Raw genomic sequence first — 22,740 nt, 5'->3', positions numbered from 1 at the left:
GTGCATTAAATTACAGTTACAGAATAACCTGTGTGTATTTGTGGAATGTACAGTATTGTGAGATTACTAAAATATGTATTTTTGCATTTTTCTGCTTGAATTGCAGCATGCTTTTGTGAAAATCTTTGATACTGTTAACTGCTTTAAAGCAAAATAAAACTGTGATGTGAATAATCTCTCTGGAGCTTGAGGGGAATTATATAATGACAACAGTGATTGTGAAGCAGCAGACAGGAAAAATATAAATCCATGTCCTGATTTTAAGAGCCCTACAAACGATAACCAGGCATAGGAAAAATCTACTATGCTACAATGATATATTAGTGATGTACACCATGTGTAGATATATAATCAGTTTTATATATATTATAGTATATATAATTTTGAATGGCCATCAAAGCAGAAAACTGTTTTTGGGAAGCAGCTGGTGTAGTTAAAGTATCTAGCAGCAGTGTCAGAATTGACTATACAGTTCTAACCAGCAAACCCACTGGTGACAACAGCAAACTCCTTGGTGACAACTGACCTGTGCTGAAATTTCAAGTTTCATGACATAAATAGAAGTGCTTTAAAAATATGAGCTGCAATGCACATTTTTGCTTTTAAACCCTCAATGATGCTTGATAGCATAGACTTCCATTGAGTGAATTACTGCAAGAAAACAAATCGGCATCGGCATGTCAACATGTCACAGATGCTTTCAATAGAGCTTGTTTAAAACCCAGAACATTTGAAGCCTAAAGATATACTGTGAGGAATAACTTATTGGCAAAAGAAATGAAAGCACTAACAACATGCATTATTCATCCATTAATATGCAGCAGCAACAAACAGATATTAAAAATAAGAAAGCATTTTTTTTTTCCACATAGAGACTGTTAACAACAAATGCAATTTCCTCATGAAGTCCTTTAAATTCCAACCTTCCAATTACAACACAGAGATTATACAACTGGCCAGAAAACTGACTGAGTTTTAGGAGAAATTCATACACTGGAATATAAAGTGTGCATACTGAGACAGATTTGCTGCATTTATAATGAAGGAATATAGTAGGATTTTAAATGCAGTTACATTGCAAGAAAAAGCACATATATTATCCTTAAATTTCAAGGCTGCTTTAATAAGGAACAGATGGGCTTGAGACTGGTGTCAGGTTTGGCTCTGATGGTGAAGCTTGCAGGTTTACTCTTCAATTTTCCACAAGACTAATTTAGTTTTTTGGGAGCCTGTCCAAAGCTTCCATTTGGAAACAGTTAATCAGTAAGCCTTTGCTAGTTTAAATTATAGAAATGCCACATTGATGTACTGTATATCACTGTTAAAATATGACATCATACTTACACCTCAAGTTTACTCTTTCACTTTTAGACTCTGAAAAGCCGGAAACACAAGTTTTTTTTCACAGAGAAGATTATGCTAATTTAATTAGCTAAACTGTTTAGCCTGCCATTAGGCCAAACCTTACCGGTGAAGCATTGCTGTGCACTTTATAGTGAGACATAAATCGTCCACCACAATTGCTGTTTTAAGTACCGTTCTTGCAAGTTGTACTATTGATGTCTAAATTTGATAGGCAGTGGAACTGCAAGTTGTCTTGTTCAATATAAAACTGTTCAATTAAAGAACTGCACACCATATCTTCTTCTGTCCTTAAATATCTTTGGTGAATGTAACTCTTAAAATACTGATGAATGCACAAGAGCTCTAGCTGACAGGCTACACGACAAATTAAGGTCTCTGACACTATTAATCTCATTCCAAGGTCAATTCTCAAATGTTCTCAGTAATCTAGTCATAGTATTAATGTATTTAAAAAGGACTTGAAAGGATGAAATCACTTGCGGCTACAGATAAATTTGCAGAAATATTAGACTGATCTCTCTATCAATTTAATGGCTCTCTGAAACAGAGTCAGAACCTCAAATCGGTAGCGGTCCTGGCTCACTTAGTGCCCTAAACTAGTAGTTTTTGTTTAGTGTGAAAAAGAACATTTCTGACATTTTGTTCCAGATGGGACAAAATGCCACGAGTTTTGAGGAACACAAGAGTAGATATATAATCTGTTTATGTGGAAGGTGTGATGGGATTAGGCTGACTAAATTTCAATCATGACAACTCTGTTGAGTAGTTTTGACATGTTAATGAATATGGGAATGTTAGTTTGGTCTCGGTGGACTAGATCTTCTACGCACATTGTTGCTGCTGCAGAGCAAGTATAGACTTGCTACTGCCAATAGATACACAGACATGCTGCCGTGAGCATGTAAGTTATGCTGCTGCTGCATAAATAGGCAGATAAATCCCATTGCAGATCTAGACAGGTGGAGCTGGGGGAGGTGGAGGGTTTCAGAGGAACTCTGATAGCGTGCTGCAGGACTAGTATACAGCAAACACTGAACCAGACTATTTAAATGTTAAGCAAGCAATTTCATTGGCTGCAGAATAAGCAGAGGCCAATCGGGTTGTGCCATGTGATAAAGATGCGATTGCTTACAGTTTGCCAGCACCATCTAGAGTTCCATGACTGAAATAGATATTTAAACAGCTTTTTTTAACTGACAATAATTGTTCAGCTTCATTATCAAACATCATTTTTATTTCAAAGCTGCATTTAAAAGCCACTGGGATTAAAAATCTGAATGGGCATGTAAATCGGCATGTAAAGGCTTATCCAAAATAACATTTTTCGTAGCTCTTGTATCATCTTAGTTTGATCAAGAGCAAAATGCATCCACATATAACCAATATACTTTTTAGGCAAAAATAAACAGTAACACTTTATTTTAGGGTCCAATTCTCACTATTAAGTAATTGCTTATTAGCATGCATATTACTAGGATATTGGCTGTTTATTAGTACGTATAAAGCACATATTAATGCCTTATTCTGCATGACCATATTCTACATCCCCAATACCTAAACAACTATCTTACAAGCTATTAACGCTTTCCCTGCCATTGACGGAATTTTCCGTCTTTCCATGTTTTCACTGTTATACGGTAGGGGGTGCTAGTACGCATCTTCTGAAAGAGTACTGAATCTCCTGATCAAAACACAGTCCAAGAAGAAGCAGAAACAATCGATAGCATGTGTAAGCAGATGCGTATGTAAAATAACGCGATCATCAACATTAAATAGCATATAAATCAAAACTGCCTAACATTACAGAATGAAAGCTATAGGACTGTGCAAGCTTTGGGGGTGTTAACTGAATTCGATCTACTCCATCTATGTTTCGATCATCGTTCTGAATCTGATCCAGACATAGTCTTTGACAAAAAAAAATTCTCAGCTTTTGGCTCAAAATGTTGCTTTTTTTATGAAACTTACCCACACTTTAAATGTTGATTAAAAAAAAAGAATGCATTAAGCTAGAATAAAACTTTTTTTTGTTTCTTTAAAAAAAAGGGTCTGTTCTTTCTTTCGACATATTGCATGCTCAGATATTCATAAAGCAAAATATTCTTGGGGCCATGAAAGTTTTGTGAAAACAATAAAAAATGCTAGCGCTGGCTGGCAACTTTTTCAAAAACCCTGGAGGAGAAAGAGTTAATAAGCAGTAATTAGGAGTTTATTGAGGCAAAAGTCATAGTTAATAGTTAGTTAATAGTGAGAATTGGACCCTAAACTAAAGTGTGACCAAATAAACAACCTACTTGGCCCTCATCAGGTCTTGGTCCTTCAGTGCAGAGCCTTGGAGGTAGATGACCCGTTGAGACCACAGCGGGATCTGCAGTATACGCCGCACCTGGATGTCCATCTCCGTGGGACAGAGTATCACCACATAATAATCCTAGACATTTGAGAAATTTTAATACCACCATCACATACTAAGCTAGATTAGCATATTAGCAATACACAGAACAATAATAAGCACTCACATATACAGGTTTATGCATGTACCTGTAGTCTCGGGTGGGCATAGAACTCATTGAGGAAATCCATTAGCAAGTCTATCTTGAGTGAAGTGACACATAGAACCACATGTTTCTCTGTCTGAGCACGATGTCTGCTGTAGTTTCCACCTGACTTCTGCCTCTCCATCCAAAGATATGCCAACTCCTCAAACTGGTGTTGAAATGAGAGACAGAAAGTACTGTGTAAACGCAGTAAATTATTACCAGTACTCATTTTTTTGATTGTGCTGTTCGTGGGCTGATCGTGACACCTGTAATGGCAGCACCACCAGAGCCACACAGATCATGATGACCACCAGTAGCTGAGAGGGCCAGATTTTGGGTGTGACGTCTCCATAACCAACAGTCGAGAAGGTGACGATGCAGAAATATAAAGAGTCAAAGAGGGTGAGACTCTTTCCTGCCCGCTCGAGGTGCTGAATCCCACAAGCCCTGAAGAGCATTACAAAACATTTCAGGAAACGATTTCGAAAATATAGATTACTTAAAATAAATTTAGCATCATGAGATTTTTAGTTTCATTGGAAAGACATTTCAAGGCTCTTCCCATGAATAGGATTCAGCCGAGCTGCTTAGTCATGATGTCAATTTGTAGGCTTGCCCAGAAGGCCATTTCACCATGGGCTCCCTCAGGAATTTCGAATGTGTTTTTAAAATAGCGGTTTTCTATTTGAGTAAAATAAGGTCTGTGGTTAGCATTATTTCAAGAGACTTTCTCATTTTGTTCTACAAAATAAATGACACAGAGTCATACCTCAAAAGGGAATTTTAAAATCACTGTGTGCTTTATAACATTCATTTAATTAATAATATAAATACATTAGGACTATAACAGCTGTCTGATTCATCATGTGAACTCACATTCTGACGTGGTTGTAGTCCTTAGGTAAACACTTTATTCTGACATGTCCCTTTATATTGGTAAAGGTATATGCAATTATATGTTAATACAGAATAAAAATAAAATGGGCTAATGGGGATAAAAATATGAGGTTAATTTAGCAACTGTAACAGACACTTTGCTGAAAAGCAACAAATTTGACTTTCAATCATTTCCTTTGATTCATTAATGCTTACAGAGTGCAACAGTTGGGTTCCAAAACACCAATTACATTCTCCATAGAGAAAGTGTTTTTTAACATAAAAAGTATGCTGTTCAAGACAGACTTATATACTTAAAAACATAATATATTGTAAAATTTTATTTACAATAAGTGTTTTTTAACATAAAAAGTATACTGTTCAAGACAGACTTATATACTTAAAGGTGCAGTCCGTAAGATTTGCCTCTTTGTCGCCATCTCTGTTTGAAACCTGCAATTGCAGTTATATGCGGAATTATTATCGTTACGTGCGTTGTGTATCGGCACGGCTCCTCACTGCGGATGAATCTAATATTTGCTGTCAGTCACCACATCGGTGTGGATACTGTACATCGGAAACAGAGATTCTACATCTTGGAAGTATGACCAAAATAAACATTTTCACCGGAAAATGTCATCTGATCAAGTAAGTAACATGTCTGCCACTTTTGTTCTGACCAACTGAGGTAAAAAGCATTAGGCCTACAATAAATCGTGCTGCCAATTGTGATTAAATCTAACGATCGCTTAGCTCGGATCACGTCAAACCGTGCAAATTATTATCACTGTTATACTTTATCCTCAAATTGTTAATGTTAACAACATCAGCATTGCGTGACTATGTGTATTTAGTGTGTGTTAGCGTTACCTGTAGATTTCAATTTCTGTAGCCACTCTGTCCGCTGTGTTTTGCTTTTGACGACGGGTGAATCTCCAGTTGTCACTGATGAATGTCAGTTGGACCTTTCTGGATTACAATCCACCATCAAAATGATAAGTTTAATTATTTCAGCTGCTGTGAGAAAAGGCTATAAATGATCCGCTACAACCAGCATCCTCACAAGATAAAACTACTGGGACTCCTTCCTTTCTGTTTACAGAGGTGACGTAATGACGCAAAGACGAACGGCTGCATGCTCGAATGCATGCGCGAAAACCCACCAGTACTGCTCTTATTATAAAACATTATTACAAGCTTGCCGTTGTGAATCGAGCTCAGGTAAGGAGATAGTTTTGAACACTGGCTATGTACTTGCTCAAAAATTGATTTTGGATCATTTTTAACCAAAAAAAGTTACGGACTGCAGCTTTAAAAACATAATATATTGTAAAATGTTATTTACAATAAAATAACTGTTTTCTATTTTAATATATTTTAAAATGTAATCTATTATTATGATGGCAAAGCCAAATTTTCAGTAGCCATTACTCCAGTCATCAGTGTCACATGATCCTTCAGAAATCATTCTAATATTATCAATGTTTAAAACTGTTCCGCTGCTTAATATTTTTGTGGAAATTGTGATACATTGTCTTTGTGATTCTTTGGATTCTGTTTTTATATGTGTACGTATGTATAAATTGTATATATTTGACTATTTTGCAAAAAACTTCAAATATTTTCATCTATCTTCATTTTTATTAAAAGATTACAAAAGATGTTCATTTCACAGCCTTGTACCTTTGTCTTTTTCTCAGACCTTTTGCTTTAAAACGAAGTTTGTGATATTGTGATTCATCTCAGAGCTGGGTATGTGGCTTACATCTCTTTACTAAGGATTCTTTGTAAATCCCTACAGAGAAAATGAATGCTAAAATACTTCCAGAAACCAGACTGCTGAAAAAGGGGAGCCGTGACTGTTGTGCTCTATTAAATACTATGGTAGCATCTTGATTTGACACTATGGTAAAAGAGTTAATTTGGATTAACTGATGTACATTATTGATCAGGATGGTTAATTCGTCTGAGTGTGACTGTTTTAGATCTGCAGCATTAGATACAAGCCTGCAAAAGGCTAAAGCCCCATCAGGGATATCAGAGATCAAAGAGCTTTACCCAGTGAAGACCAGACAGAGAAGTGTGCAGATCAGAATGAGGACCTGGTTGAACATGGCAGAGTGTGTGCGCTGAATGGCACGATGGAGATCATTCTAGAAAAGAACAGAGATACAGTAAGTGAGAGAGATCTCTTTTGTCAGAGAATAAGCCATGACGAGAATACAAGAATAACACACACAATGAAGGTGACGTGAGGTATAAAAAAAGCCACGTTCAGAACTCAAATTTTTAATTTCAATTAACTCAAAAATTAAGGCAACCAGGTAACTTACTTTTTTAAGTTACACAAGTTAACAATTCTTTTTTACAGTGTACTGCTCAGCTATATATGAGATATAGGCCTACATGTATGTTAAAGGGATAGTTCACCCAAAAATGAAAATTCAGTCATCATTTACTCACCCTCAGATTGTTCCAAACCTGTACGAGTTTCTTTCTTCTGCTGAACACAAACGATATTTTGAAGAATTTTGGTAACCAAACTGTTGATAGACCATATTGACTTCCATAGTATATTTGTTTCCCTTACTATGGAAGTCGACGGAGCCCATCAACTGTTTGGTTACCCATATTCTTCAAAATATCTTCTTTTGTGTTCAGCAGAAGAAAGAAATTCATACATGTTTGGAACAACTTGAGGGTGAGTAAATGATGACAGAATTTTCATTTTGGGTGAGCCCTTAATTATCATCTCTCTAAGAAAATATCTTTTAGGAAAGTATGGGGGTAAAACAGAGAAATCTTCAAGACATTGTCACATTTTAGTGACTGTTAACATTCTCTTTTACCAATATCTTTGCTAAAAGCATTTGTAAAAGGACATTCCCCCTGCCAGGTTTTCTCTGGCCATTTGACCTGACCATCTGGCAGGGAAGGGAACGCTGGCACACTCTCAGATTTTGCTCATTGATGATGCATTTCCATTTGTCAAGTGCATAATGAAGTAAACCTTTCCAGCACAGCAATAGATGTTATTCTACTAAGACACCCAATATGATTTCCCGTAGGAATGTAAAAAACACTACACAGCCACACAGGCTACTTACAATCATATTCTCCAGCGCTGATTTGGCAAGCCAACAATTAAGAAACACAGGAACAAAAATGTTTCTTAGCGGAGGCCAAAAGATCTACAAAAATAAATAAATAAATCAATTATAATAGAAAAGCTGTGTTCCACTCCATAGTTTTTACATCTGTAATGCCATTAACATAAAAAAAAATTAAACAACATATAATTTGCTCACAATGACTGCAGGTCAAAAAATGGCTATTTGTTACTTGGCTAATTGTTACATTTCAGTAATAATCATTCCTTCTCATGACTGACTTTCCAACAATATAACATTACTCAACAATTACTGTACTATCAACAATAATTGTGTGACGGCAGCAACTGGATACGTGCTTCTTTGTCCACCAGAATCTTCATCACTTACTGTAATTATAAATGGCACTGTATTGATCATCTCAATGATGAAGGAGATTTGGAAAATCTGCTCCCAAATGTTCCCCTAGAAATGAAATAAATATAAGTTACACTGCAGAAGCATTAAAAAGTACAAAAATGCACATTTAAAAAAAATCACAACACTAAAAAACGGTATGCATCCTAATTGACATCCACTGCATATCTGTCATAAACAGTATATGACACTGAAATTAGTGTATCCCAAATTATAGTGTAATAACAATAGTATGTCAAATGAAACTTGTATTGTAAATACTATAGTTTGTGGCTTGACTTGAAAGTCTATGTATTTGAAAGTATGTATGTAAAAGTATGCCAGTTTACAGGTGAAATGTGTAAAACAGTTTCTTATATCCCACTATTGTGTGCAGAGACAACTATAGGCCAGACATCTATTGATTTCCCAGAAAAGTGTATACTGCCTAAACAAGGTATAAGTGGGCAAATTGGGGTGCTGCCTTTAATTACAACAAATATTACATTCAGCTCCCAACAACAGAAAAACCAGCCTTTTATCTTGATAAATCAAAGAAGAAACAGAAAAACAATTTAGAGATGTTTTTTTTTTCTTTTCTGTTGAAAGTGAGGAACACTTCCCATTACAGGGAAACTGAAGAAACAAAGGGACCCTTTAGCAAGCTGAAATTTTCAGATTTAATTTAGATCAGTGGTTAGAAAGCTCACAAGGGCAGAATAATAATGACAATAATCTTACCTTGTAGCTGAGATACACCAGGAGCATTGCTTGCAAGAAGCTAATTAAGGCCACTGTCACCTGTGGTGCAGGAAACATAATCATAATTTTGATTAGCAGAGTATCAATATCAGTGTATAATGAGATTGTAGGAAATAACTCCTATCAGAGTCTGAGTACCATCAGAGTGAGAGATGCAATTAGTATTCATAAAGAAATGTGAACAGTGATGTACACTCTTAAAAATAAAGGGTACTCAATGCAAAACCCTCCTGGGGTCTGTCCTGTGCACCCATAGAACTGTCTGTCAAAAGAAGATTGCAACGGACAGACAAGACCACTGAGAGGGTAATTGTTTTTCACTGTTTATATCACTCTGTTAGTCTGTGTTCCAGTCAGTATGTAGTAGTGGGTATTTTTCATTTTTTTATGCAGGTTATTCCATTATGCAAATTATTGGTGAGAAGACAAAGTCTTTATAAGTCATTAATTCACTCAACCGATTTGTTCAAAGCACACTGATTCATTAAGGAACCAAGCAAGTGACTGAATTTATGATTTATAGTCTTTGAATTACTCACTAAACCGATTAGTCCAAATGCAATACAAGTGACTATGAGTGAGTCATTTGAGTCATTCACTCAAATGATTCATTCAAAGCACCAGATTCATTCAGGAATGAAACAAGTTACTGTTTTTATATATGTATTATTGAATCATTCACTCAAACAATGTTTTCGAAAACAATGATTCAATCAGGAATGAAACATCTCTCCTTAATTTGGAACTATTTTGTTGGAAAAGCAAAAACAGACAAATAACCTGACAATATTGTGTCTAAAATGTAACTCAATATTAACTTTTTGTTTATTGAACTGATATATAAAAGCAATATCACCCTCACAGTTGTGCAGTCGGTCTGAGCTAGGAAAAAAAAATCCAAAATTCAAATCCCAAAAAAATCTATAATAGCTTTGTTGTACAATGTAAAAATATTCTTTAAAGTCACACTGTAAAAATGTTTGGGTTCTAAATGGAACCTTTATTTTTAAGAGTGTAGTTCATAAAAATAAAAAAAATTAAAACAAATCTCAATCTACCTGTATTGCCCATACAGGAACTCTCCTATTCACCCAAAATATTAACTCCCTTCAAGAAATACAGCACAAGAAACACAAGCAGATGAGTAAATAAAGAAGAACAAGCACACTTTAATTATTTAAGTTTATTTGTGATCTGTCATAATATCTATAAGATATATATAAGTTCTCACCAGTTTATTTGCGTGGGATCTGTGGTCAGGTTTGTTGTGTAGTTTGCACAGGTTTTGCTGCAAAGGGCATCTGTGATGTTTGTGCAGTGTTTCCTAAAACCATGATAACAGGCAGTTAGTACACAACAGACATAAAAGTGAAAGACATCAGGGTTGAAAAGCTGAGGGATCATGCCTGCTGGCTCTGACATAAACGACAGCATGAGATGGACTCTCTTATTTGATTGCTGCTAGTAGGGCTCCCTCTTCTCTGCCAGCATGCATGCACACAAGTGCCCACAGCTCTCTCTTTCTGTCACTTAATAAACACACACACTGTGCCTCATTGTCTCTTAATATTTTTGTTGCTTGTACTGAGAATGACTCTTAGGGACACTTCAGACTGAGGAGTCTGGGTTGATCCTGAGAGCATTTTAAGCGGTGCTTTTGAAACGTACGGTAATGTGTTTTGCTTCAGTGAGCTGCTGTTGTTGTTTCATGGAAGAGTTGAAGAAAATCATTATACAACTGTTAGTTCAGGTCCTCTAAGATGATTGGACATGTAGTGTTCAAAGACTGATGATATTTTGTGTGACATTTAGTTGTTTATCATTCTGCTGTTCTGTTTTAACAATGTTCCACAGTATGTGAATGGAAACAGAGTTGTCTTATTTTCCATCAAAGGCATTAAAAAAAAAAAAAAAAAGTCAGAACGTTTGTGTTTTTTCTCACTCCAGGATCACACAGAATGGGTTTTCTTTCAAACGATCGCTTGGTATCTCACTATAGGAAATGCCTCAAGCGTTATATACTATGGAAGCACTAATTACACCACGTCTGTCCGAAGGGCGGACCAATCACAGCTCATGAGAGCCATAGCCACTCCCATTGTGCCAGGACCTGCTGTCACAAGCGAATGGGCAGATATTTCACCCCCACCCGGATTGGGTCAATCTTTGGGTCTGGCCTGTGAGGATTCAAATTTGAATGCACTCAGTCTTCCCCAGGAAGTTATAAACACTATCTAGATCTTTCATGGCGTGTGTTTGAGGACTGGTGCACTCGTAATGGATTTCGGCTTATTTCGGCTTACAATGTAGGTTTCAAAGGAGCTTCGGTGGGACAACATCCTCTTATATGCTGTTTTATGAAGGGAGTGAAGCGTTGGTGATTAGGGCTGCACAATATCATGATTTATCGCAAATTTTATTGCACGCGATTTGGCAAAGGCTGCGATTATTTTATGCGCAGCTTGTCAAAGCTGTACGGCTCTGTGATCAGTAGTAAATGCTGAAAGCCAGAGGGCGCTCTTGCGCAGAAACTCCAAATATGCCCTGCCATAGAAGTAAATAACACGCGTCATTCCAGGAAATCCCTATGGCCATCATACTATTGCTGTAGCTGAATAAACAGAAGATTGAAATGCTTTGATTGATTAAACATGACTAATAAACACACGACTGCCTTATTCTGTGTAAAAAGCCACATCATCTCACAGAAAGATGCTCAACTGTCGTTATGAAGTGAGTTTGGAGTAAAAACATGTTATTAAATGATGTCTTTTGTTGGACAAGATGTTAATAAATGCTTCTCATGTCTGGAAAGATGTTTGACGCGTGTTGCTTTTTCAAATGTACATTATAAGCGACTCAAACTCGCAGTGCTTTCAGATGGATTAGCATTTGGAGCCATACTTCAATGACAAGCTGCGCATAGAAAAATCCTTCTAAATATAAAAGATGGATGTCACTGCACCTACTATGGCTCGTGCAGTTCTTGAAGTTGGATCTTTGGAGAAATAAGAGGTTATCTTTCATTCTTGCCAGGTCTGTTCAGCCGCTTCGGAAAGTATGCAATACGGGAGCTGGCCATATCATTCCCATAGTGAGATACAGAGCGAGTGTCTGAAAGAGAATGTTAGGTTCCTTGCGTAACCCCAGTTCTCTGAGAACAGAACGAGGTATCTCACCAAGATTCCCTACTCAAAAACACGGGGGAAGAGCATGCTTAGAATGCCGTTTCAGGGATCACAGCGGCATATATAGGAAGGGGGTGAGCTCCTTGTCATGAGCTGTGATTGGTCCGCCTTTTGGACAGATTAATTGGTGCTTCCATATTCTATCACGCCCATAGTGAGATACCTCGCTCTGTTCTCAGAGAACAGGGGTTATGCAAGTAACCTAATGTTTTCTCTCACCAGTAAGGAGGAAACATGAAGTGGAGCTAGAACAGGCTAGATAAAAGTAACATCAATCAAGCAAGCGTGCTGTCATGTGATAAGGCAGTTTGTTGTTTACAAAAATCATTCCCACTTTATATTAGGTGTCTTTAACTACTATGTACTAGCATTTAAATGAATCATTTGATACAATGCACTTATAGTGTATATACATGTTTTTATATTGTACTTGTATTTCAAAAAATGCCTGCATTAAATTACATCTATAATTACACTGAACCTTCCCTTACATCTTAACCCACCCTTAAACCTACCCATACTACCAAACCCTAACCATACCCGTATTCCACCTCAGTAGCAGAAAAAGTGTTTGCAGTACAATATGAACACAATAAGTACATTGTACTTATTTTTGGATGTAAGTAAACACCTAATAAAGTGTGACCAAAAATCTATTTCAAATAAATGCTTTATACCTTCCATTCATCAGGGAATCCTGAAAAAATTTATCAAGGTTTCCACAAAAATATTAAGAATAGGGATGCACCGATCCGATACTCAGATCGGGCATCGGCTCTGATACTGCCATTTTTTCCGGATCGGGTATCGGCCGGATGGAACCGATCCAAATCTGATATTGTGCGTGTAGGCTACTATTCTGTGTTATTGTTAAGCTCCACAAAAGGCACAAAAACATTCAAAAGCACCATAAAGTTTCCGTGCACTATATTCCAAGTGTTCTGAAGCCATTCCATAGTTTAATTTGAGGTACAGATAAATATTTAAGTCGTTAAATTAAAGTTCACGTAAATGCCTCCCTCCGCTGCAGCTGTCAGTCATTCTCCATTCAGCATTCAAACTGCGTGTCACGTTCGGTTACGACAGTCAACACAATGAAACTCTCTCCAAGATGAACCAATTTTTCTATTATTATACTTCATCTGTAGACAACGATACCGGTAATACAATACGCATCAATAAATCTTCACTTTGTGCTTTGAACTTTTCAATGCGGAGCGCTGCCGCTGAGCGCTGTGACTCTTCAAGCGCATCATTCTGCATACAGGATGCGCATAAGCGCTTTGTGCCGCTCTGGATGGGAGCCGTTCATATTATAATACTTTTGCGCAATGAAAGATTGTTAATAGCATTTTTTGTTCTGTCCTATCTATCATATGTTGCTGCCTCATTAAAAAAAAAAAAAAAAAAACTCCGCTATAAATTTAAAAGAAATGTCTTTTAATTTTATAGTATAGCCTATATATATAAATATATTTAGTTTATGTCATGTATGACTCAAACATTCATGAAAAACAAGCTATGAGTCATGGATGAAGGAATCAGCTGGACTTATTTTGAATGTCTACCAAGCTAGTGAAGCTATTGGTTTATTTACAGTTGTTGCACTGATGCACAATTATTTAATAAATTATTCACTACATACAAGTTAGGAAAGTAATGTTTAAGTCAAGCCTGATACCTTGCACAAAAGAATGATCCCAGTTTCTTCCACACAGTGAGGCATACAGTTTTTTAGGTAATTTAGCACTTTTTTTAATTATTACTTGAATATCGGATCGGTATCGGTATCAGGCCGATACTGAATCCCAAGTATCGGAATCGGTATCGGAAGTGAAAAAAGGTGGATCGGTGCATCCCTAATTAAGAAGCATAACTTTTTTCAACACTGATAATGAAAATAAATGTTTCTTGAGCACAAAATCAGCATATCAGAATGATTTCTGAAGTATCATGTGACACTGAAGACTGGATTTATGACTGCTGAAAATTCAGCTTTGCCATCATAGGAATAAATTATATTTTAAAATAGAAAACATTTTTGATCAAACAAATGCAGCCTTGGTGAACATAAGAGACTCCTTTCAAAAACATGAAGAAAAAAAAAATCATCAAACATTTGAATGGTAGTGTGCATGAAGTTGAGTAAATGATGACAGAATTTTCATATTTGGATGAATTATCCTTTTAAGTAGTTCATGTTTACTCACCGTGCACATGCGACCTGGTTAGATGGATCATCTAGTGAGACTCTGATTATATAGAGGAGGCATGTTAACAACTTCAAGGAGAGGTTGAAGAGGCGTATTCTGAGACCTGCAACACAGTAAATTATGAAATGGAGCTTCATACAATATAAAACACATCTGGAAAATGTATTAGAAAAGTCAGCAGTCTGGCAAACCTGCAAACTTACAGTACCATCATAAATCCAAACAAACAGTTAAAACCAAGTCACCTTCTCTGTTAGGATGATTTAGCTTGTCATAGGACAAGTAAAAGACAAATATATGGAGGCCTTGAACGTGTACACGTATAGTGATGTCGAAATCCATAAAAATTGTTTATGCTTGCAGTAATGGATTTTGCTTTGTTGGTTTCTCAGTGATTGTAAATGGCTCAAAGAGTCAAAAGATTTGACTTACTTGACCTTTGGTTTTTGATGAAAAAGAGCTTCAACCTCTCCTTGAATGTGTTTTCATTTACATAAAATTCCACCTGAACCCTGTGAAAAGAGAATATAAAATGATGTTTAATACAATTCTTTAAATTCATTGTTTACATACACCCAAAAATATTTGAACACTTTAATCACATTCAGGACATTCACACATTTTTAAGTGTCTAAAATCATTTTAATATGATATGATTTAATATGATTAAAATTAAAAATAATTTTAATTAATGACATATTTATTATGTCTCTGCATTGTGCAACATACACAAAGTAATCCCATAATGCACTGCTGAAAACTTCAAGTAGCTAAAACTGTCTAATGGGTAAGTAACTTCTTTTAATCTCCAGATCCATCTTTAAGATGTATGCGAGCGTTTCAAATCTATCAGGACATCTGACAGGAAACATTAGCAACGGTGACGCTTCAAATGAACTCACAGTAGATGTCATCCTCTGCCATCCGTGAATGTTTCGCTATTTCAGTGTCTAATATTATCATCTTATTGCAGCAAAACCATCATGATCCAAAATCCAGCATCTCTGAATCTAGCCCAAACACTGCTTCACGAAATCTGCAGTGTCACCACCCACACAATGCTGTAAAATTTTGATTGATCACATTGATTCTCATCATCACTAATAAGATGCTTTGGGGTGAAAACTCAAAATCAAACGAAAAATAAAATATTTTCTTACAGAAAATAAATCCTAATGTCAGGACCACAAAAAAAAACAACAACAACAAAAAAAATCATTTTATTTACTGTAATACAGCAATACAAACATTCTGTCCAGATACACTGATACTTTTTTTAATTGAAACCAAAATCAAGTAATGAGTTTTTTTCTTTCTTTTTTTTTCAATTGCAGTAGGCTGCTAAGAATTGCAATGTGTGCTTACTGGTGGAATACGTGACTTAGGTGTCCATCATTTTGTTTTCTTCCATCATCCAACCACACCTTTAAACCAAAACCCCTCTCTTTGACACATTAGCAAACTCAATGCCTGGAATCCCATACACACAAAATCACAGCATCTGAATATACCTACTTCCCTACTATGTTTAGAATGCAGAACACATGGTGAGCAATTCCCACTCCTTCTAAAGAGATACTGAAATGTGCATCCCATGAAGCCATGTTCATACTATACACATGCATATTTATAGAACATATTTTATGGTCAAGAAGTAAGATCATCATCAAATGCTATACATTTGACAGTATGTGATTTTGGAAGCAGCTAATGATTCACAGCAGATAGTGCTTCTCCTTGCTGGTACGCTCATGGGTGTCACAGAGACACACTGTTTCCCAGGACACCAACCTGTATTTCAGTGATATCTGTCAGGTATAGAGATATTTTATGCATGGTCTGAAATACGCACACACATATTGGGTTTTACTGGAACTTTCCACAGACATAATGATTTTTATACTGTACAAACTGTATATTCTATCCCCAAACCCTTCTCCTAAACACAACCCTCACAGTAAACTTTTTGCATTTTTACATTTTCAAAAAATATCATTTAGTATGATTTATAAGATGTTTTCCTCAGGGGAACAAAAACTGTCCTTATAATATTGCCATCTATATAGGGACATTTTGTCCCCATAACATAAAGTATACCTGACCCCCCACCGCCTCCACACACACACGCGCACACACACACACACACACACACACACACACACACACACACACACACACACACACACAGGTTTCCATGTTTTATGGGGACATTCCATAGATGTAATGGTTTTTATACTGTACAAACTGTCCTGTACAAACTTTATCACAAAAATCATTTCAAAATGCAATTTTTATGCAAAACTCAATTTGTTCTTTTGATTTTGGGACAAAATAGGATCTAGAAATTTCTTTGTTTAAAATTTTTAGCTTTCTATTAACCCGTTTGTATTTCTCAGTATATATTTATTCTAATTAAACCCATATTTATGGGTGATAAGGCATATTATATCATAAAGCTTGAATAATACACGATTTTCACATTTACACTTTCATTTGGCCTTACAAGCTGAAATCACTGTGGTATGCATTCACTATGGGAATCATTATCCGAAGTATGTTTGCTATTTGTGATGTCACAGGCATCATACTAATGGTAGGCTAGAGCTTCCCAAAGCCCTTTATATCTGTCGAGGGCATGACATGATGTACATTGCAGGCAGTAATTATGAGCACCATATTCAGCAGAGAAAGAGAGAGATAAGCTAGAGAACAGCCATTGTTTCCTGCTTCCCCTGTTCTGTCTCCATGGTGATGCCTTTAAAACAGGCTCTGGTGACACATACAGTATATGGTAGATATTTACTAAGCTGAGGGCTGTTTTGTGTCATAGGCTAAAAAAAAATTACATAAAATGTTGACCGTTGTGACAAATTAGCAAAAACCAAACAATACCAGCTTCTTGAAATAGAAGGCTGAATTTCACTTACAGATTGTGTATGGATGTATGCATCGGCGATTTGCACCCACATATATGTATGAGCGCACAAGCACAGACCAACAGAAACCTGCTCACACACACATTCCAAACTTGTTCGCAAGTCTTCACTGTGCCAGAAATAATTGCTCTGCCTGACTGTCAAACTGTTTCTCACATTAGAAAGGACTGAAATTATAATTGCAAGGAAATCCATAACACTTCGTGCCAACATGGAACAATAGGGCTGGTCAATAATAGCTGAAGTGTCAGTAATTTAGTCTCTGTAAAAATCTTTATTCTTTTGATTTGAGCAGCCCCAAATATACCTTCGCTCCACCCACGTACACTAGCTCTCCAGCAGACAGATACTCTATTTATAGTGCAAGAAGCATAAATATTGAAGACTCAGAGCCTGTGTGCTCATGTCAGCCTACTTTACAGAGCATTACAAGGGAACAAACGTTAAAAGTTAGAATGTGGACATTCACATCACTGTGTAAAGCAAGTGTTTTCTTAGCATTGGAGTAACAAAATGAAAACATTTATTGAAGTAAGACACACAGCAGCAGTAAGTGTAGAAACTGAACATCAACTGTTCTCCTCCTAGGTAGATGATATAGATTAGGGGTGGGCAGACTCGGTCCTGGAGGGCCAATGTTCTGCAGAGTTTAGCTCCAACCCTAATCAAACACACCTGAACCAGCTAATCAATTCATTCAGGATTACTAGAAGGCTAGAGGCATGTGAGTTTTATCAGGGTTGGAGATAAACTCTGCAGGACAGTGGCCCTCCAGGACTGAGTTTGCCCACCCCTGATATAGATGCACAATATACTTCATAATGTTCTCTGAGTGCTTGTTGTTCTCATTTATGGGTGTTATAAGTTGTTAGTTAAACACAGAATGGCTCACAGAAGACTCGTTTTAGTATCTTAGGGAGTTTTGCCTTCTTACTTTCACCACTGGCTTGATTGCTTGGGATCGTAAGGTTCTATACTTTGTATACAAATAATATATTTAAATGTAACTGAATTTGAACCCTATACAGCACATAAAAAAACAGAAAAGTACATACTAGCTGCTTTTCCACCGTCAGGACGAACGATTCTAAGAACTTTGAAGAATGGTTCCATTATATTTCCACTTGAGCTTGGTTCGGCACGGCACAATTACAAACAGGAATTCTCAGGATGGTTGGCTAACCGTGCTGAACCATGCTGGTAGAATGCGTGTAGTGACGTCACCACTTAGATTGGTCACTTCTCTGTTGCCTGGCTACCAGTTTCTCTGTAGTTGGCCAAGTGCACTATTTGAGCGACGTAAACAAGTTAATAATAAAATTAAAATATCCATAATGTGGTCGCTATTTACATCTCATACCGTTTATAAACTCTTGCATTACCAAAGCAACGACTGACGCATTTGTATTACATTTCAAAGAGCTCTGTTATCAGCCCACCACAGTGGAAAATGAAACCATATCCACACCGGATGGGCCGGATCGGCATAGAATGAAACAGTTAAATAGCGAGAACGTTTTGGCCTGATGGTGGAAAAGCGGCTACTATGAGTCAGGAGTTAACATCCCTTTTGATTCCATAACATAATACAAGATATATTACCATAGAAATAAGGATACAGAATTCCCTTGGGGAAAAAAGACATATGAACATATATTTAAAATCTTAAAAATGCTGCATCAGCAACGCACTTTGTGTAGGAAAGAATAGTTCACCCCCAAATTCTGAAAACTGACATTGTTGTCCTTCACTGTAGCTCTCAAATTTCTAATATATTTGTGCATATTTAAACTTGAATCAAGGCACATCTCAATAGGTTTGATATTAATGATTATGTAATATTTGTGGACAGTACCCATACGTTTATTTTTTAGAAAGTTTAATATGGGCATGAGATGTGTACCATGTGCACTTTTTAAATACTATTTTCTGTGTACACTAGGGCAGGGTGGTATGACAATGACAATATATATTGGGACGACAATATCAAGTGTCTAAAGATGGAGAATTTGCTTTATCATGCATATCCCAGTATGTAAATACACGCAGCGCAGGACTGCTTAAAATTATCCACATGTTAGAGTGAAAAAAACCATATATGAATGAGAAAATAAAGAGAGGGACATGCTTGATTTTGAAAAGAATTATTAAACCTAATAAGCCACAAAAAAAAAAAAAAAAAAAAAAAAAAAAATGGGGTACTCACGTTTGAAGACTGACATAACTTTCAGAGGCTGAAGATGTGTTGTATAACAAATGTGATTTAAAGGAGCACCTGTACCCTCGTTTGAACATACTCCTCTTGATGGTTCAAAGAGCACACATAACTCACTCGAGAATTTTCAGCATGTCCACATTCAACAAGTAAATACAGAGCAAACTGAAAGCCATTTGAGTCAGGAAGCCAAAAACTAGACAGCAATGTGACGTTTGCAGCCTACTAACCACAATCAAGGCACACAGTTGCACAACATCCGCTACCTCTGAAACTTTTTTCACAAGGGCAGCTATTCAGGTATAGGTCCTATTCTGCTCTAGTATTTATTACTGCGACTGTCTTCAGAACAGTGGCGAGGCCAGAAATCTTAAAATGGGTGGACCTTGGTGAAATAGGGTGATCCTCTATTTTTTGTCAAATATATATATAATATACTAAACTAAACAAGATAATGGTTCTAACAAAATTATAATTGCTGCAGTCTATTTAAAAATATAAAATTTGAATTAATTATTAAAAAAAAATTTTTTGAATGGATGATTCAAGGAATCACTCATAAAGACTTTTACTGTTTCATTACTGAACGAATGAGCGTTTTTGAAGGAATCTCTTGAATAAATGATTAAATAAAAAAATAAAAACATTTATCAGTCACTTGAGGCCACCAATTGATACAATATTTATCTGAAGTGTCTAGTTCACTTCAAAAAGATTTAGGCCTACTCAATTTTAATTGCTACTGTGGACATCAGTTTATATCTAAAATATAAACTTTTATCCAAGTATATTGTTTTATATTATATCAATTTGAATGTTTGTTAGACAGAAATAATGTTGAAAAAACTTTCTGTGTTTTTTGTTTAGCCTAATAGGCCTATTTTGATATATGATGAACTAAATAGTCCACTACAAAAAGAAAAAAGAAATGTCATATGGGACTCGAATCGGTGAATCTGTTCATTACGAACCTTCCGAACATAGTGATTCACTAGAATGAATCAGACTTTCCAAAGCTACACATGAGAGAGATAGGACCGTTTAGATGAACCGATTCGCTAGAATTAATCTGTTTTTCCAAAGCGACACATGAGAGGATGACCATTTAAGACGAACCGATTCAACAGAATAAATTGGACTTACCAGCGCCGACAGTTTGATTGTTTACCTCCGCTCACTCGTCAGTAAACAAGTGTGGCATTAAAAACAGAGACTGCCGCGCTACACAGCTATTTTGGGGAAAAAGTAGCTTTTTTACTGAAAAAGCTTGTGTTGAAAGCAGAGCTCTTCAAAGCTATTTAGTGTTTGGAGAGTTACCGTCATAATAGTGTGCGGGACGGACACAATACTGAACCTTAAAGCTCGATTTAATTTAACTGTCATCACTTTATTTTGTAGAAATTGTTTACACACAGGTGACTATGTTACTGTAGAATAAATAATCACTGTAAAAATGAAGCAAACCGACACACACAGGCTACTATAAGCGCGACTCATGTACGGTGACGCACGCTGCATAGAAACAGCTGCTGTCGTGAATCTGGAAAGCTGAGTTTACCGGAGTGAAATATAAACATATTATGTTATATGTATTTTTAATAATCCATTTTTTCAAATTATATATAGGCCTTCACAACATGATTATTTCCAGACCAGAGTAGTGTCTGGAAATAAAAGGAAATATTCTGTCACCTTTGATTGGGTGGACCAGCCAACAATCTGGGTGGGCCAGTTCCACCCTGGCCCTTATGTAGCCTCGCCACTGCTTCAGAAGCCATATGCCTGTTTCAGTGTGATTGTTTGTCAAAACTGTATGTCCTGTTAGACTGATTTCACGGTGTGTGTGTGTGTTCACTGCTGTGTGTGTGCACTTGGATGGGTTAAATGCAGAGCACAAATTCCGAGTATGGGTCACTATACTTGGCCACATGTCACTTCACTTCACTAAAAGAATGGCAAGCAATTTAGGAGATGTGTGCCACCATGCCCCACTGTCTTATGGGAGACGACTCACATATTTCTTTGCTGTTTGTCTGGGAGCAGAGCACGCTCAGTCAGTTCTCGAGGAGGCTGACTGAGTTCATTGGAAGCATTTTAAATAAGGAAGCGTCACTTACCTTCTGACTCTCATCTCGAGGGATGAGAGTCAGACATCTGCTATCTGTGGTTCGGGTCCCGTGTTTGTTGAGGCAGCATGACAGCTTTTGATCAAGGGTATTGCAGGTTGAGTTGGTTATGGCAGAGCATCAAGCATTGACGGCTGTTCTGCCACCCCCTCTTTGGAGGGCATTGGGGCATGTGAGGTTGCAAGAGCAGTTGGCTCCCCAAAAGGTTGGGCACACAACGAGTCTCCAAAATGAGTGCATTGTCTGAACCGTACTCTCAGTATATACAGGTTCAAGTTGTTAAAGCACATCAAGTCTCAAACCTATTCTCCGGATTGGTTTGTCATGAGAGATCTGTAAGATGCTATCTACCCCAAACTAGTAAGTTTCTTGGTATGCCGTGGGTGAAGCAGCTCCCGGGAGTTATAGCCAGGTTAAGCCAGGACAGAGTATGCCTGCTACTCGTAACTACATTTTGGCCAGCCGGGTCTAGTTCTCGGACATAGTCTCTCTCCTGGAGGGCTCTCCGTGTGAGACTCTGACCAGGAGGGACCTCTGTTTAAGTTCAGGGATCGATCATTCACCCCCGACTCCACCCCCAGCTCATAGATTTTAGTCTCTCAACCGAGGTTGTTGAGACCATCATAAATGCTATCAACCCCAGGCTTTCAGGTCCTGTTGGGTTAATCCATTTTACTTGTCCACAGGGTCTGTGCTTATGCAGACTTTTCACAATCTTGCTGGGCAAGTATTTTTCAGTAAGGCAATGTGGGTATTAACATTCCCATAGTGTCAACACTATGACGCAGCATCGAAGTTCCCTCATAAGGGAATGTCTGGGGTTACGCATGTAATGAGAAGGGAACAAGACACTGTCACTGCCAAACTTCACAGATGCCTGCGCTGCTGCACGGATTCTTCAGACAAATAGAATCTGGGGATTCTGTGACGTAATTGCGCTTTTATGGTCTTAATGGCATCCTGAAAGAGGACCTTTTTAGAATTATACTAAAAGGTCTTTTACTTTCTTTTTT

The 22,740-nt window shown here is 37.0% G+C and overlaps 1 protein-coding gene across 16 annotated transcripts in view; it reads right to left on the bottom strand.

Annotated features, from left to right (window-relative positions):
• Positions 1 to 22,740, bottom strand: part of kcnt1b (potassium sodium-activated channel subfamily T member 1b) — a 95,145-nt gene that overhangs the window by 30,814 nt on the left and 41,591 nt on the right. For 15 of the 16 annotated variants that reach the window (XR_007930432.1, XR_007930433.1, XM_051895526.1 and 12 more), the window contains 11 exons: positions 14,883 to 14,962; positions 14,448 to 14,553; positions 10,281 to 10,373; positions 10,108 to 10,156; positions 9,029 to 9,088; positions 8,282 to 8,356; positions 7,889 to 7,972; positions 6,840 to 6,934; positions 4,172 to 4,352; positions 3,907 to 4,071; positions 3,660 to 3,796 (listed from right to left, as the gene is read on the bottom strand). Coding sequence is in view for 14 of the 16 variants with exons in the window: in XM_051895526.1 (XP_051751486.1) it covers positions 3,660 to 3,796; positions 3,907 to 4,071; positions 4,172 to 4,352; positions 6,840 to 6,934; positions 7,889 to 7,972; positions 8,282 to 8,356; positions 9,029 to 9,088; positions 10,108 to 10,156; positions 10,281 to 10,373; positions 14,448 to 14,553; positions 14,883 to 14,962 (1,125 nt within the window). In the remaining 2 variants the exon portion in view is untranslated. Of the gene's footprint in view, positions 1 to 3,659; positions 3,797 to 3,906; positions 4,072 to 4,171; positions 4,353 to 6,839; positions 6,935 to 7,888; positions 7,973 to 8,281; positions 8,357 to 9,028; positions 9,089 to 10,107; positions 10,157 to 10,280; positions 10,374 to 14,447; positions 14,554 to 14,882; positions 14,963 to 19,592; positions 19,813 to 22,740 lie in introns of those variants that run through there. The other variant, XM_051895539.1, reaches the window with a different exon arrangement.

The sequence above is a fragment of the Ctenopharyngodon idella genome, chromosome 5 (genome assembly GCF_019924925.1).
Source record: "Ctenopharyngodon idella isolate HZGC_01 chromosome 5, HZGC01, whole genome shotgun sequence".
NCBI lineage: Eukaryota > Metazoa > Chordata > Actinopteri > Cypriniformes > Xenocyprididae > Ctenopharyngodon > Ctenopharyngodon idella.
Note: the sequence above shows the minus strand (reverse complement) of the source record. Positions and strands in the feature narration are given on the sequence as shown.